The 16,826-nt window shown below is 37.5% G+C and overlaps 1 protein-coding gene across 4 annotated transcripts; it reads right to left on the bottom strand.

Moving 5' to 3' along the window:
- Positions 1 to 578: 578 nt before the first annotated feature.
- On the bottom strand, positions 579 to 16,787 carry LOC135323471 (DNA-directed RNA polymerase III subunit RPC7-like). Of its 4 annotated transcripts, none has more exons than XM_064499913.1 (8): positions 16,645 to 16,787; positions 13,942 to 14,070; positions 12,639 to 12,768; positions 8,013 to 8,075; positions 7,255 to 7,305; positions 3,809 to 3,876; positions 2,820 to 2,948; positions 579 to 2,206 (listed from the first exon to the last, which is right to left on the bottom strand). In XM_064499913.1, the coding sequence occupies exons 2-8, from the start codon at positions 14,059 to 14,061 to the stop codon at positions 2,120 to 2,122; spliced, it is 648 nt and encodes a 215-aa protein (XP_064355983.1). In that variant the 5' UTR covers positions 14,062 to 14,070; positions 16,645 to 16,787; the 3' UTR covers positions 579 to 2,119. The 4 variants fall into 4 exon arrangements, with proteins under 4 accessions (XP_064355983.1, XP_064355980.1, XP_064355982.1 ...); XM_064499910.1 differs by having other exon boundaries at positions 3,809 to 3,879; XM_064499912.1 differs by lacking the exon at positions 16,645 to 16,787 and adding an exon at positions 16,489 to 16,506 and having other exon boundaries at positions 3,809 to 3,879.
- Positions 16,788 to 16,826: the final 39 nt, after the last annotated feature.

The raw sequence follows: 16,826 nt of genomic DNA on the forward strand, positions 1-16,826 counted from the left end.
TAGCACTTGGCCTTATTTGCCATTGTTAGACTAGTCCTAAAAGGCCTATACTGAGATTTTGCATTTTTCTTTGGAAGATAAGAGTGACCACAGTTCACTTTCTAAAGGATTCGAAAACATGGTATTTGCCAGAGTAATTCTCAATAAAGCAAGGAGGAAATTAATTCTTTGCCATTAACTGTGTGATGACTAAAAGTTGTCCCACAGAATTAGTGTCAGCTACAAAATAGAGCACTGTACCTAGTGAGGCTTGCCATAGCTTGTCACCACATTATAACTGGCACAGTATCACCTTCCTGCTGTTTATTCTATAGTTATGTCTTCAGCAAAAGCCCTCTATTTGCATTCCTTGTGTGAAAGGCAGGGATTTTTTCAGTGTTTACCTTTTATAGTAGGGAACAGCTAGAGGCTACTGCTAGTTCTACTTAAGGAAAACAAAATAAGCCTTTAATGTGCTGACCTTGTTTACAACACCTTTCTCTGGTGTATCCCATGTGGAAAGTAGGCATGTAACTTGAACAACTGCTGACATCTGTGTTGTTAAAAGAATGTGAACAGAATACATTTCATATGCAATACAGGATGTTTTAAATATTTATTTAACTAATGAACACAAAATTAGTATACATGTGAGGTGTGACCTACATTGCATTTTAGTTTTTCCTTTAGACAGATGTATTTTATCAGTTTGAACACTTCAAAGCTGTATCTTAAAGGAGCTTAACAAATGCTTATTGCAGGTAGAAGTTCATAGAGTAATGCAATACTAACTAGTGAACAGTCAGCACTGAGGTAAAGTATTGTTTGACAGAACAGCAAACTTCAAGCTAAAACTTCTGCATTTCCCTTTGCTGATAAAATAATTGGTTTTGTTTTAAAACTGTTCTCTCATCAGAGAACATTCTGTTCCTACTAACTAGTGCAATTGCCAATTAAAAAAACCCAATTGATCAATAATGAAGCAATTTGTATCGTTGAGGGGAAAACGGGATATAGAGAGTGCTGTCATTGTGTCCTTCAAGTCGACTCTCAGGAAGAAGTTTGTCTTTCTTGCTGTTTAAATATAATTGTTTTGGGAAATCTAGTTCTGCTACTCTCAGCGCTCTTGCCTTGTTTTCCTAATTAAGACTTCATGCATCAAAACACTTGACCACATTCTTTTTCTATGCTTCTGTCCTTGTCTTACTGATTTGCTTGTTTTACCTATTGTTTTATAGGGAAGAAAATAAATGCATTGACATTCAGCTAGCATCTACCATTTCACTTAACAGCTCTATGAGGTAGGAATTTAATATTCTCCTTAACAGATAGAGAAATTGAGGTGAAGGACTAAAATTCTTGCCACTTTATATACTGCTAGTCAAAACTAGGATTGCTTTTTACTCTTCTGTTCAGCTACATATTCTTTCTTAATGAAATTACCCTTAATTATTACTTATAGAATGCATTCATAAAGGTAATACTATTAAATATTTACTCTCCCTTTTGACCAAAATGCTAAAAATAAGAGTTCTGTTGATAAAATAATAGCTCTTAAATACTCTCATTTCCTTGTTAGTCCATATTATTAAGGTACTTTCAAGTCAGTTTGTTTATTAAAGTGCTTAGTAGTTAGCTATTTTCAATGACCTGATTTCAGCAGTTATATAAATTACTTCAGAGAAGGCAGCTCCTAAATATGAGTCGTTTATGTCCTCAGAGGCCCTATCTTTGTTTTGCTCTAGTCATCAAGAATTTCACTATTATTTTCAAGATTTGACTGCTAAAGCATAGAACTGACTAGTGCAAATGCTTAGGCACAATTCAATTAAAATGCATACATTCTTTTCCTGTGCAGAGGCAATACAATGGCATATAGCTTATTTCATTGTTAGACATTCCAGAGAACCTTAAAATGGCTCATGTCTGCAAAATATTTGGCAGAAGAACAAAATATGGAATCTAGTGTCCTATTTTACAACAATAGTAAAATTAAAAAAAAAGTTCAATACATTGTTTTAAAGTATGATTAAAACCATCAGAGGTAAAGTGTTAGCTCCATCAATGATACTCAGTCTACCTCCAGACTTTGTTTGAAGTAGCATAAGGCTTGAATAGTATTACCATCTAGCAACAATAGCTAATATGTTGCTTCATCCATATTGTCATCACTGCCAGCACCAAAATCATCTCCATCCTCAAAGTATGAAGAAATGTAGTCATTTTCCTAAATGAAAATATATGACAGATCAAAATACTGTTGTCATGCATGTAGAAGAGAATTTATGAAGTAAATATTCTTTACACTGCAGTTAAGTAAAACTTTAAAGCATTAATGTGAGCTTTTCTTTCCTTATTTTGGGGGAAAGAAAAAGGAAAAAAATAACTAAATTCTGGTATGTATGAAAGGGGAAGCATCAGCTTTTGATGCAAGGTTGGTTCCCTGTTTTAATGATATAAGTCAATGAGTACATGTACTGACTGTGGCAGGAAACATTCCTTTTTGCAAGATCTTATCACCAAGCTCTTTGCAAATAACAAATCTAAAACAAACAACTCTTTAACTATAGCATAATGTAGCATAACAAAGAAAATCAATGTAATAGTCTCTCACTACAACTCCTCTGCACTTCTCACTACAACTCCTCTGCACTTCTCACTACAACTCCTCTGCACTTCTCACTACAACTCCTCTGCACTTCTCACTACAACTCCTCTGCACTTCTCACTACAACTCCTCTGCACTTCAGAGAAACTAGGAATGTTTCTTCTGCTGTCTGCCAACAGACTAATCAATTACTGGGGTCTGACTTGGTACACATAGAAGAACTAATGCATACCTCTTCATGCTCCTCTTCATCATATTCTTCTGGTTCTTCTGCTTCTTCATCATCTTCACCTTCTTTATCTTTTGTTTTGTCTTTCTCATCTTCAGATTTTTCTTCTTCCTCATCCTTCTTTTCCAACTCCTGTCACAAGGCAATCTCATTTACAAGATAATCCCACGTTATATCAGCAGCATATCCCTCCACACTACCAAAATGTTATACTGAGTTAACACGATGATTAGCAGAGTGATATTGTATGGATATTAGTCAATATTTATAGACAACATGATATGAAATGCCAGAACACCATAAAGACTTATTTGACTAAGTATCAGCCATCAAACTTTAAGTCTAAAAAGAATGTCTTGTATAGTAAATTGAGACTGATTTCCTTTTACCATCCATTATTGGATAGAAAAGAATTATAATTCACATTAGAAGGCCATGTCATACTTGATAAAACAATACCACATACTATAATGTATTCACATGAAAGGACTGATTTTTCACAAAGATAAAAATACAAAGCTGTTGCATCTTTCAGCTTTCCATTCCCACATAGTGGGTACTCACCTCTAAAGTCTCTTTCCTCCTAAATTTCTCCTGTATTTTTCTCTCAACTTGTTACATGAGTTGGTTTCCAACATCAGTATATTGGAAAAGCAGTAGTAGATTTAAAAGCTTTTGCACAAATTTCTCCTTCAGTAAGCTCTAATTGTAGCTCTACTGTTCATAATTAGGCTGCATAGCTACCCAGTGAAGAATAACTGGATGTTGTATTCAAGGGGTCAAACAGAAGCAATGAAAATAGTTTCTCTACAACCAAGCTCTCTCCCTTGTGCTACCATATTGCAGAACAGTTCTCTGTCAGTGTAGCAGGAGGAGGCTAGAGAAAGGGTGGTGGGGTTATTCCATTTGGTACTGGAGGACGGGAACATAGCAAATATTTCCTTTTCCAGCAATTTTTATTGTACAAATTACCAAGATTTTGTACATCTTACCTCAATTTTTTTCAACACATCCAGATTACTTTTAAGCTCGGAGCTTTTTGCCTTTTTTGGTTTTGTACCTGCTGAAATAAAATATATCACTATTATTTTTTGAATATGAAAAAGCACTTAACACTTTTCTTTTACTTGCTGTTAAGACGTTACATTTTGAGAATAGTAACTGCAATGATAATCCAATAGAGTCTGTATTACAATTACTTTAGACTTTGAGCTACATCATTCATGGAGCTATGATAGCCTGATTTATGTAAGTGATGCCTACAGTGCCAGTCTCAAACTCACTTTGAACAAGTATTTGATCAAAGGTTTGTCCAAACTATGGCATTCAGCATCACAAAATAGTTTTCACCTACAGATTCAAAGTATATTAATAGAAAAAAATCTAAATTACTATTTTTCATCATCTTGAAAAGACAAAAATACATTCCTGCTATAACTCCTCCTGAGTCTACGCAACACATTCATGACTGCTGGGCACTTCAGATAGATGGCTAAGAACAGGCAGACAGCAGAGTTTATTAGCTCCAACATGGTAGCGTGGTTATTGCAACTACATGGCTTTTGGACCAAAGCTGGCTCTTACCTAGGGAGTTTGGAGTGCATATTTTCACCCAGTCACTTGATTCATGAATATAACCTGCTATCTAGTTACTCCCTACAATTCAACCTCATTATCTTACTTAGCTATGTTGTGGGGTGAAGGTCAAAACAGGATTCCATATGCCCAGGTAAAAGCTACCTGCATTGCAGCACTATAAGCTAAGGGAATACCTGCCCCAGTTCCAGGAGGTGCAATTTGTCAGCAGATTCTGAGAAACAGAGCACACTTTGAGGGCTCTGTCAGACAGTCTGTTTCCAGAGTGTAACTGCCTTTTGATTCTCCTGCTAAATTCAGCACAGCTGCACATAGCTTACAATGTGGGGCCCACACCTACCACAGATTAGCTCTTCTCAGCATAGTAAACAGCTTATGTAAAGCTCCATGCTTGTGTGGCTAGACAACTTCTGATAGACAAGCTAGCTTCAGACAAATTAGCTTATGTAGCTTGTGACTTTTTTTACACTAGGCAGCACTAAGTGATAGCAAAAAGAAAATTACTATGCACTGATAGAGGGAATATCATTTCCAGAGTAGACGGTAACCCAGTGCAGTATAGATTTCATCTGGCTTAACACTTAAGGAAGAACACTAGAACTACTAAGAGGATTACTATATTTTGTCAAAAGCATGTTACAAGTAATATTCAGTTTCTTTCAATGTTTTGCCTAGGAAGGGTCTCTGTGACAAAAGCAGTGTATACAGCTGAGGGAAGTCATCATGAACACTGTCAAAGCAAACGTCTAAAACGAAATGATTAGTATATTGCTCAAGTAGGCAATGTACGAAAAACAAGTGGAAAGTGTGATTCAAAATGAGTATTTTTGCATAAACACCTGCAGGCTTTTAGAGATGATGCCATTAGAAGAAACAGACTGGAAATCAAAGCAGACACCAAAATCGTTCTTCCCATGGTGGGTGTGTCTAATTCTCATGTTAAACAAGCCCCACAAAGACCCCTCATGGGACAGTAGAACTTTAAGCAAAATGGCCATTCACAGACATTTTGCTTTTAGGTACGATGGACTACTCTTTCCAAGCACCTGTTCCTACATTACTCTGGCTTAAATACACATATACATATAGCTGGCCTGCAAGAGCTGAACCCTGTCAACATTTTTTTGTGGCTACAGCTGATATCTAGGATACTGTGGTCCATGACCCAGGCTAAGTGTGAGAGAAATGTTGAATTTCACCCGAAATTATGTCAGTAAAAGGCATGTGGTTAGGTGTTTGGTTAAAGCATTTAGGGAAATCAGAAATGTGGCAAAAGATGAAGCCAGTCATGTAAATTTAACTACATAGTTATCCAGAAATCACTCCTGCAATCTATGAAGCTAAAATGGTAGGAAAACTGTTCTGACTGCAGTACAGATAAAATTCACTTCATTCCCACACCTTTGTTCCACTTACGAAGTGTCATCTAAGATGGCTGTCTTCAAAATATACCACTGATACATAACAGGGTTTAACATATCACTTATCAGCTATTTACAAATCTCCTGAATAACATGACTTTTGTACAGCCTCCATATCATCAGGATTCCCAAAATACCAATACCACATTATTTTTCCTTTCAGAGGAACATACCTTTTTATCCAATCAAATTTGGATGGCTACCTGATCTGTGCCATTACAATTGAGTAAGAAAATGTACTTTTAAAAGCAAACAGAGAAATTGGCATGAAAGAAAGTGAAGAAAATGCAGTGAGCAGTGATTTTCTAATCCTTTGTTTATGATAATCACAGCGTTACTATAACAAAGGAATAATAAATCAGCATTTGTTTGCATAGGATCATGGGGCACTAATTACTGCCCCCAGGTTTATAAAAGTCAGTGCTATTTCTTCTTTTAAAAAAATACGTATGTACCCCTTTGTTTTTTAGGGGTTTTGCAGATAAGCATTTAATTTTCAGTTGAATCTTGCAGTCTACCTTTAGTACCATGCTTCTCAATGAGGCTCTTAAAAGGAACAAAGCTTCCAGCTGAGCCAGTCTCCATGACTACTGCACATTCACTTTTCTATTTTATCCTTGAACTGAAAAATGACACATGAAAGACTTGGACAAAAAGAACAAGAATGTAAACAATTATATATAACAGATAGCTAAGTAGAGGGGTCCAAGTGTTGTTTCACATCAACAGAACAACAGACTTCTACAGAAAAACTAAAATAACAGTCATGCATACTAGAAAACACATTGAAAAATAAATACACTTATGATGTTGCATAATAAAAAATTAAGTCTTTTTTCCTTTAAGAACAACCAATACCAGCTCCAACTGCTGTTGAAGGATCTGGTTCACAATTCTGCAGAAAGCTGAAAGTAAACAAAAAAAGTAAAACCAGGGAAAATAGAAAATAACCTACATTAAATCACATATAAAAGGCTTAAAAAATGCAAAAGTCAACCAAATCATAAGCCAGATAACTGAGAAACCCAAAATATAAAGGAAATCTGAACAACTAGCTATTCATTAAACAGAAGAAGGGGGAGTGCTGACTAAAGATACAAACTTCCAAAAACAAAAGTTTTTAGTGCTTTTTAAATCTTTTACTGTTACATATTGGCACCTACTATGTTAATATAATATGTCAATATGAAAGACAGCAAAAGAAAGATAGGTGTGTTCCAGTAAGTTAAAACATCCTACAGAAACAAAACAAAAACCACAAAAGCCAAGCAGACTAGTAAGGTATTTAGTAAACATCGGCCAAAATCCTTGATTACTAGGCCTAGTAATATTTGTAGCAATTTTTTTTCCTAACCAGCTCCAGCATGTCTGCTTACACTCAAATAGTGTGGACTAAATGCTCTTTAAAAATACATAATTACCTTTCTTGGTCTTTTTGCTTGGCTTCATCTCTCTTGGGAGTCTTCGCCAATCTGCATAAAAAAATACCTTTAATATACATGAATGATGATTTACAGCACAGCTATAATCCCCCCACCTCCTGGAAAGGCTGGGGCCCCTGTTGTGCTTGATCCTGTATACATGCATACTTAACTGTTTTATCATACAGCAGTTCCACTGAATTCTCGTTGTACTTTAAATTAAGAAGGCTAGAGTAAGGATCTACATTTAGATCCCGTTAATGAAGACTGGCATCTACACAAAAGAGATAGCTGAAGTCCAGCCATACCAGTGGCCCACGTGCTTTTTAACTTACACATTACAATTAATTTTGCACTAGTGAGCTGTACAGATACAGTTGTGGAAGTTCAATGTTATAAAACCCAGCTATCGGTCAGTAAGAAAATTTTTTTTAAGCAACATCCATGTTTGCTCCCAGTTCAAAACTGATACTTAGACGGGGAATGAAGAGGGAGAAAACAAGCTTGCATGTTTGCTGCAAGATAAGCTGTTGAGTTTCAACACAGTAAAAATTCAGATTTTTAGGGGGGAGGGACAAACAATACTTTGCCTTGATTTGGAAAAATGACAAAGGCATAGCCCTCAACATGGAATACATGACTCGGTAAGGATTTACATGTGTTTTTATTACTTTAAAAATAATGAATCCAACATTTAAGAAGAGCAGAAGATTGCACAGGCTAAAAAACGATTGACCTTTGATAATCTGAGATACTACCTGGGGTCCATGCTGCACGCTCCTTTTCAATTTCCAGGTACTTTTTACTGTATCTTTCAATTGCTACAGAGAAAGATACAAAGACTTATTGAGTTCAGTTCCTTAAAAAGGCAATTCAGACACTGCACTCTATGTCTTCCTGCAACTAAACGTACACTATTATCCTTTTACCTCTGTATAAGGCACTTCCTCGTGCTGCTGCCAAACACTTAAAACCAGTGTAATGTCACTAGTTTGAGCAGTTCTCATGATAATCCCCAGGACTAATCATATGCTGAGTACCTGCAAGACCTGGATTTTATATCCCCGCCCCAAAAAAAGAAAAGGAAAAAAATATTACTTTTTATTTTTGAGTATCTCCTTTCAATCAAAAAAGCAAAACAAATGAGAATATTTTATATTTCTATCCCTGAAAGGTATGGGAACATAAAACGCAGATATATTTAGGGAAACAAGACTGAGGCATGATACATGCTAACTCTTCTCTTCAACAAATTCACAATCAAACTTTTGCTACAAAGGCAGTAAGTGACATTTATCACCACTGTGCTAGGCAAAAGAGGCATAAAGACTATCAAGAATTCCCAGGTCTCAGAAGGCTACATCTCAGATTGATCATGACCAGTTCCCAAGATTTTAAGTACTATTGCAATAGCAAACCTTTGTAGCACAACAGAGATGGGTTTCCCAAGTGACAGTAACATATTTTAGTTCATTTAACCTCTTGTCAGGCACAAGAACTAAACCAGGAAGTGGACTGGAAATAATACAGTAGTTACACAGTATAAGTACATCCATTTACACTGGAAAAAACCCCCCAACTGTCTTGTACAATCTTAAATGATAAAACCAATACTGAAACTTAAGCATTTTTGAATAAGTCATATTTTTTCTTACCAAATTACCATGCCCAACAGCAAAATCCACTTAATACAAAATACTGATTATGACTGCAGTAATAGCTCATTGCCCCAAAAAGGGGTACTTCTGTGAGTATTCTACAAATGAAAACAAGGATACACTGTGACCTTTATGGACCAAGACTTCTATCATACACACCAGAGAAGAGGATGGGAAAAGGAAGACATCAGAAAATGAAGCTCAATTTTAAACTTAGTTGTGACAAGAGCAAGCAAAAGACCTACTTGAAAACGTGCAGCACAAGGCGTGTGTTTAAAATGACGGCATCTCAAGGGGCATTTAATGTAGGTGGCCTTCGTAAATGCCGAAGGAAACTCTCAGCAACAGAGAGGGAAAGAAAGCAGTAGTTTTGATTTCAGCTTAAGGCCCTTTATTGAAGAATTAAATGCTGATATCATCAGTTAAAAAAAACAAAAAAACCCCACTCACTGACTCTTGCCACCCACAGTTAATAAATTAATCCCAAACGACTGCCAAGGTGACAGCCACCAAATCACAGCAGATATACCTGCAGGAAAATTATGAATCATTCAAGGTTTATAAAGTGAAGAAAACAGAGAGAAAATTTGCTACAGAATAAACCTAGTACTCACTCAAAATGGGTGAGTAGGTGAGTGATTCTAAATGAAATACTAATATATCAAAATTTCCAGGTAGTGTTAGACATGGCATTAATTTACTGCCTGACTAATGACAGAAAGAAAGATAGCTATGTCCTAATTAAAATGTTTCCCTCCTCACACTTCTAAAGGACCATTTGGCTCACAGACATAGCCGTGAGGGTTTAAAACAACACATTTCCTCTTTTATCAAAGCCAGTTTAAGAAATTCCTGCCCGCCATCATCCTCCTGCCTCTCTCTCATTCTTGTCAGATGTTTTGATGAAATACTGGGAAGAAAAGGGCTGTAAATCCAGGCAACTGAAACAATCAGTGAAAAATAAAATAAGTCTATCTTGGGGGAAGAAAGTGGCTTTCTTAAAGCTGGGCCACTTCTGCCAGACAATGTAGGCCCAGAGATAACTGCATACTGCAAGATGAAAGTAAGCTGTTTAAGTTAGCATCGGTGCTGCAGACAACCACTTGAGTAAGTATACCACACCACCTCAGATGAAGTATTTTTGTACCACTAAAGTTTCAGTGTAGAAAGCTATCTCACCTTACCAACTTACTCGTGGGGAGATGATGAGAACACTTGCAGCATTATTTGAGTTTATCTAAAGTGGCTATCTACCTGCTTTCCCTGCAATTGCCAGTTTTTGTAGAAAAACAATCTTCAAAGCTGGCAGTTCTATTAGTGAGCATGCTCAGCGACACAAAGAGATCACTCTACCCCAGAAAGAGGGTTGCAGAAACAAAGAGGATTCTAAGGAGAGTAGTGAGAATGATCATATGTGGCAAAGTTGGGAAAAAGAGATAATATGTTCTCATGAAGTGGCTGGTTCACTGGAAATAAACCTGACAGGCTTTCAGGTACAGCAGTCATTTTTCATTCCTCAAATGGAAACAGCGAACTTCAAGCCTGAGAAAGATCAAGGGCACAGAAAAACCTCTGGTGAGATAAGAGACCAAAGAGACTGAAATTTGTTTACTTAGAAGATAAAAGAGGAGATGTAATAACAGAGTAATTTTGAGTTCTTTTACAATCATAAAGGGATCTAAAAATGAGGATCAGATTTTCTGTTTTGCCTTGTCTCACAACCAAGGGTTTCTTCAAATGCAGCAAGAATTAGGCTGCAATCGCATCTGGCAGCGCCACAACCCTGCCTGGTCCAGAAGAACATGCTACCAGGGTCCACCTGGCTGCAAGTAGGTGCTGCACCACGGCTGCATGCTGCGCCCAGAAGCAGCTGGGCATCAGCTGGAGGGCAGAGGAAATACTCTGCCTTCGTGAGCCACATGGTCTTGTAGGTAGTATGTTCAAAAGGAACTGGGATCCAGGAGCTCCTTCCTGCCCAGAAATGGGTGGCACATATCAGATAATCAGCAATATCTTACTGCTGTGAGAAGCCTGGGCTTCTGAAACTATTTTAAGGTCTCGGTAGCAATTCAGGGGCAACAGTAGTTCCCAGGGAGCTTCTGAAGGAATACTGAACCACCACAGAGATGTGGCTGCATGAAAATAAGTTCAGAGTAAAAAAAGTGGCTATCTGCTCACACTACAGCGTGCTGCTCCATTTTAAACAGTGTTTTAATACAAGAATAAGTGGACAAGCAATGAGGTGTGTCAATCAAAGTGTCTGTGTGTGTCTGTATATACACATACACTATATATATATACACACACACACACACACTATGGTATACTATATATTGCTCTATTTAAGTATACATACAGTCAAAACCAGCAAAAGGAAAAATTCACACACACTCTTAAAAAAACAGAAACAAAAACACTGTGGAATTCACTATTATGGGGAAACACCATGACCAACAATTATCAACATTTCAGAGGGCATTGGACTATATATCTATATCATACCTGTATCATGAATATTCAGAGTGAGAAAATATTCTGATGGTTTCAGGAGGGATATTATATCTCACGTGCTTGAGTTCAAGTCAGCTCTCATTATTCAAAATCAGCATGTGATAGCGAGGGAAGGATTATATGGTGTTTGGCCATTCTGGACTTCTTAAACATCTCCATAAAGCTTGCTGGAGACCGTCTACTGCACTGAATGGACTTCAGTCTAATGAATACAGCATTTACTGTTTTCTTTTATTTCCTACTTTCCTGTAACAGCGCTAACCATTTATACCAGTGAGAACAAGCATTCAGGAAAATGATAGAAATAATGGGCAAAAATCACCCCTGAAAAGAAGCACTCCTAACAGTAATAATATGCTGTGGCTGCTACATTTGAAATATACCCACAGCAAGGTAAACACACTGAAGTCTGCCTAACCTGCTCTTCCTCCCTTCCCACCAGTTCAGTTTTCTGACCAAGAAGCTTGGATTTTAACAGTATCAATGATGTACGACTTGATGTTAAGTACAGCACAATATATATCATCACTGAACAGTAACAGAGCTGTTATTGTTTAATTCTAATTACGTATAAGCAAAAGACACATTCTCAAGTCTAGTATGACTTCTACTCCAGCTCTGCTTCTGATGCAAACCTCAGTAAATCACTTATTCTCATCTCAGTCTTCATATTTCAGGTATGTTGTCAGTAACACTTACCAATTTTTCCTTAAAAAGAATAGAGGAAAAATTACATCCTAGAAGAGCACTTTTTAGAATGCCCTATTGTTAAATACAACTTTATTTTAAGTACATCACCATACAGTTAAAAAAAAGCTGAATTTTAACCCTATGTATTTACTATATGTTTCTTTTCTCCACTGCAGAATTCTAGGGTATTTTCAGCATGTACAAATGTCTATTTCATTTGTATTTGATCAGCATACAATTGAAAAGACTGCATAGAGCTGCTCTTAGTGCTTTGTATCAAACAAAATAGATGTTTATTCCTCCTCTTCTCTCACAGAGCAGTTTTCCAGTTGCAGCACTTGTAGAGGTTGACCAGTAATTTCATTATGTGTAAAAACAGAAAAATTCCCTCGTTTTAAGCTGCCATTTTTTATTCTTCATTGTCAGTACTAATTACATCTTCAACACATGCATTTCACTACAACATCCTTCACAGAATAACAACTACTGAAGATATAAATACAAATAAAAAGCACACAAACAGACCTTCACGATCTTCTTCTACTGCCAAAAAATAAGGCATTTTTTTCATAGTTCCTCTAAGATCTTGTTTTAAGGCCAACATGTAATCTTCACCTTCTCCTGTTTTCAGAGGCACTGGCTTATTGTCTGTACTCTGTACAAATTACGTTTATTATTTATAATGTGTTAATATCCATCAAACACACAGGAACACCAAGAAAAAGCTACAACAAACACATTACTTGTGAAAGAGTGCAACTGTATTAGGCTATTTTGCAAGTATACTTTATTGCATTCTGACATGCACAACACTATATTTACAATTAAATTTATACCTTTTATGACTTAGCTATATCTTTCTGCAAATATATAGGACGAAAGCAAGAAAAAAGTACATTAAAACAGTGAAATAGTCATTCAATTGATGTTATGCTCATAGGGCCAATATTCTTAACTCCTAAACGCAGTTTCTCATGCCAGCTCAGAAAACCATTACTCAGAAACCATTGCTTCTCTATCTTCAGAGTAGAGATGGTCTTAACCTCTTCTAAAACAGTGTTAAAACTACATTAACTACATTACATTAATTACTTTGAATAACATGGACACCATTTCCATGAATAGCCATAACTCACTGAAGTTTCACATCGTAACATGTGGATTGAGAGAAATATCATGCACCTTGATCAGATCCTGACATAACTGGAAAGTTTCCTTCTTTAAAACTTCAACATTGTAAGACAGTGTTTTTCAGTGTAAAACTTGTTGAAGTTTCCCTGCATAGCAAAATTCAGCTTAATAAGAAAATCATTTGCCTTTTTTTACCCTTTGTTTTCACAAACCATTAGAATTTGAAATCCAAATCTCCATTTCCTAATTACATAAATATCTTCCAGTTATTTTCAAATTATTTTCAAATTCCATCTATTAAGGCAAAAGATATTTATCTAAAATCTGTCCATTTTTTGTATCAACAGTACATTTCTAAAATTCACATCTTCAAAGAGTAGCATAACTTTACTTCAAATTCAGATATTCAGTGTTTCCATTACTGTAACGTCCAGAAAACCAAATTATGAAGAGGGCTTTAATGAATGAACCTCTTGCAAGCAATCTAGCTAAATACAGGATGTAACGGGCAGCAAAGAGTCAGGAAGTGATAATTAGAAAACTAATAATGGAAACCTACGGTTATCTACACTAAATACTTCAAAATTGACTTAAAGTGCTTAGAGCTGTTCATATATTTCATCCTACTATCTAAACACGAAAGCGAAAACATTTCATCTGAACACAGACTGTGGTCTAAGAGAGTTGCCGTACTTACAGGAAACAGTGGTGGAGGCTTACATACTACTTCAGGTAGAGATGCACCTTTAGCAAAGCCAATAGCCTCAATGTTGAAGGTAAACGCAGCACGCCCTCTTCCTCTACCTGACCCAGCCATTTGGAGTTACTGAAAATATTACAGATTTTTAACAATTCTTTTGTTACATATATGAAATACGTACATTCTATATAAAATATAAAAAGCCAATGACTAACAAACATTGCAATAATATTAAAACATTTTAAATTATCATTTTAAATAGCAAGCCATTTTTACTGCCCATCTTTGGTTCTTCCACATACTCTAGATTAAGTACATGTTTAAAATTCATAGGTTAGGAGACAGTTTCAGGCATGCAGAGGTGGCTTGCAGAAATGGGATAATGGAATTGATTTTAAACTTTCTTTTACTAAACCCTAGATACACTGATGTGAGCCCAATCAAGACAGAAGAACCAGAAACAAGATAATGGAACAAAAGAGTTTACAAACCCCGAACATCTCTGTAAGTACATTTTAGAGCTTCTGAACTTGCCTCCAAAAAAATAGTTTTTGTTTGTCACTTGCAGCTTGTTTGTCTTCCAGATTATTTTTTCCCTTTATCTCTGTAAATTGTTTTGGGTACTGACAAAGAGCCAAAACCAAAGAATTTCTTGGTAACAGCATCAAATGACTTTGATTGGGGCTTTTCTTTATAACAGCTCTTTCTGCTCCACTTCAGTAAATCTGCAAGCTAATTCTTGATAAAAGGAAGTTGTTTTTTCAGCTAAGAGATATAAAAGAAAAATAGCCCACCAAACTCAGCCAACAACACAAACTACCTTCACACTCACACTTCACCATCTTCGCTATTACACTAATCTTCATCTCATGGTTGAAAGACTCATGGGTTGGCCAAGTGAAGCAAAACGCAAGAACTGCATTTTTTGCAGGGAAAGATGGCAAGAGATGGGGCCGACTGGCGCAGCTGAAGCACCATGCTACTGCTCACTCCTTGAGACCATGTGAAGACTGATTTAAGACTCCTGGCCCAGAAATCTCATATGCTGTTTACTATTACTTGCAAGGTTATCATATAGCACCTTCTATGGCAAGAACAAGTCTGTTCCAGACTTACTGCTGCACCTGTACCTGCCTCTCACAGCTATTTCCAGGGCAATCACCATTAGCATGAAATAACTTCAAACAGGAAATAAGAAACGGGACATTACCTACAGCTTTTCATGCAACTGTCTGGGATAATAGAGAATCCAGGAGAGAATTATAGTTGAGAACAAAAATGCGTGCTTAAGACTAAGATCTTTTATGATTCTCCCAAATGCAATCAATGGCCTTGTAATTAAATGTCAGTGAAAAACAGGTTTATGCAAATATTTTCTTGTTTACTGTTTTCCACAGGAATAAGCTTTACATGGATAAGAAGTCACATTGTACTTTAAACATCACTCAGCAACACAGAAACCTATCTAAAAATAAACAGAAAGACCTATATAAATCATTTTAGGAGAGACAGCAAGTAAAAATCTAAGGCTGAGCATTTAATTAACTGAAAAAATAAAAAGCATCAAATTCAGCCAAAAACAGGATGAAAAACAAGATTTGAGCCTGGCAGAATGAAGAAAGACAGAAGAGACAGAAAAGTCTCAAACATGAGCAATTATATTGCTTAGGTGTGAAAAAAAGAAACCAACACCTGAAGAAAATCAAAAAAAGAGATGTGGGAGACAACAAGCTAGTGTGGAAGGGAAACTTATTTAGATTACATATAGCAAATATAGAGGCCGATTTTTGGATTCTGCAGTAAAATCAACTCCATGTAAGATTTTCTTGAAATAGTGAATCAGCCTGATGTGCAGCAACAAGCTTTAGAACTAACCATATTCCAATTCAGCAATTTTATGGAAACTCACGATCTTTTTTTTTGAACATCCTGGATTAAGAGAGGTTTTTGTCCACTGACACCATTAAGTGATGAGCACAGATGAAAGGAGAAATCATGAAGGAAAAGTTGTAGTTTTATGACTAACAAACTATGGCAACAACTCCATTCTCAACTGCCATGACAGATGTCTAATGGACCACCCAGATGCATCTTCCTATATATAAACAGTTTGTCTCATTTATGCTACAAATGAGAAAGCAAATGTCAGGATTACACCAAAGCACAGATTTAAACTTTTAAAATGCTTTTAGAACTACATATAGCATTGTTCACCTGATCAGGTAAAGGCTGAGAAAGCGCAGACATCAGGGAGGGAAAGGCCAGCAGAAACGTCCCCGCTGGCATTAATGCTGCTATTACGGCCGAGAACGTAACCAGACGGAGCAGCTGAATGAGCGCTCAGTAAATTAAGTTTTCCTTTGAAAAAAGCCTCCTGACTGTGCTGATACCCATACTTGCCAGGGATGGGTGTCATCAGCGGAAAGGAAGTTGTAAAAACAAGGAAAAAGCTTAAAAAGTGAGTGTTACCTGGTGCCCCTGAAGGCTAAACCAGGGTGAAAACATTTGTCACAGCCACCGCAGGCCCCCGCGATTTAAACATACCTGCTCCCCGCGCGTCTTTCCAGGCCCTCCTTCCCCTCTCCCCCGCATCCGCCCTTCCCTACGCGGCCCTGCCCCCCAGCGGGCACCCCTGCGCCCCCCCGCCGCGCTCCCCCAGCACAGCTTAAGAAAACGGCGGAGAGAGGGAAACAAACTCACCCTGGAGGCGCCCCAGTGGCAGCCCCCGGCCCGGCCCCCCCCAGGGCCGCGGCGCCAGGGTCCCCCGCCCGCGCACGGAGGCGAAGCCGTTGCGCCCCGGCGCGTGGCGGCGAGGGGAAGGCAGGGGAGGGGGAGGGGGCGCCGCCGCCGCCCCCGCCGCAGGGCCCCGCCCCGGCGCCGCC

Source organism: Dromaius novaehollandiae, chromosome W (genome assembly GCF_036370855.1).
Source record: "Dromaius novaehollandiae isolate bDroNov1 chromosome W, bDroNov1.hap1, whole genome shotgun sequence".
Classification (NCBI taxonomy): Eukaryota; Metazoa; Chordata; class Aves; order Casuariiformes; family Dromaiidae; genus Dromaius; species Dromaius novaehollandiae.

Bases quoted from the DNA above. Each gene is read 5' to 3' on its own strand.
- LOC135323471 (XM_064499910.1), bottom strand. From the start codon at position 14,061: ATGGCTGGGTCAGGTAGAGGAAGAGGGCGTGCTGCGTTTACCTTCAAC. The intron at 8,076-12,638 runs GTCTGTTTGTGT...CTTTCTCTGTAG, and splicing joins AGTAGAAGAAGATCGTGAAG to CAATTGAAAGATACAGTAAA. The intron at 7,306-8,012 runs GTAGTATCTCAG...TTTTTTATGCAG, and splicing joins GCGTGCAGCATGGACCCCAG to ATTGGCGAAGACTCCCAAGA.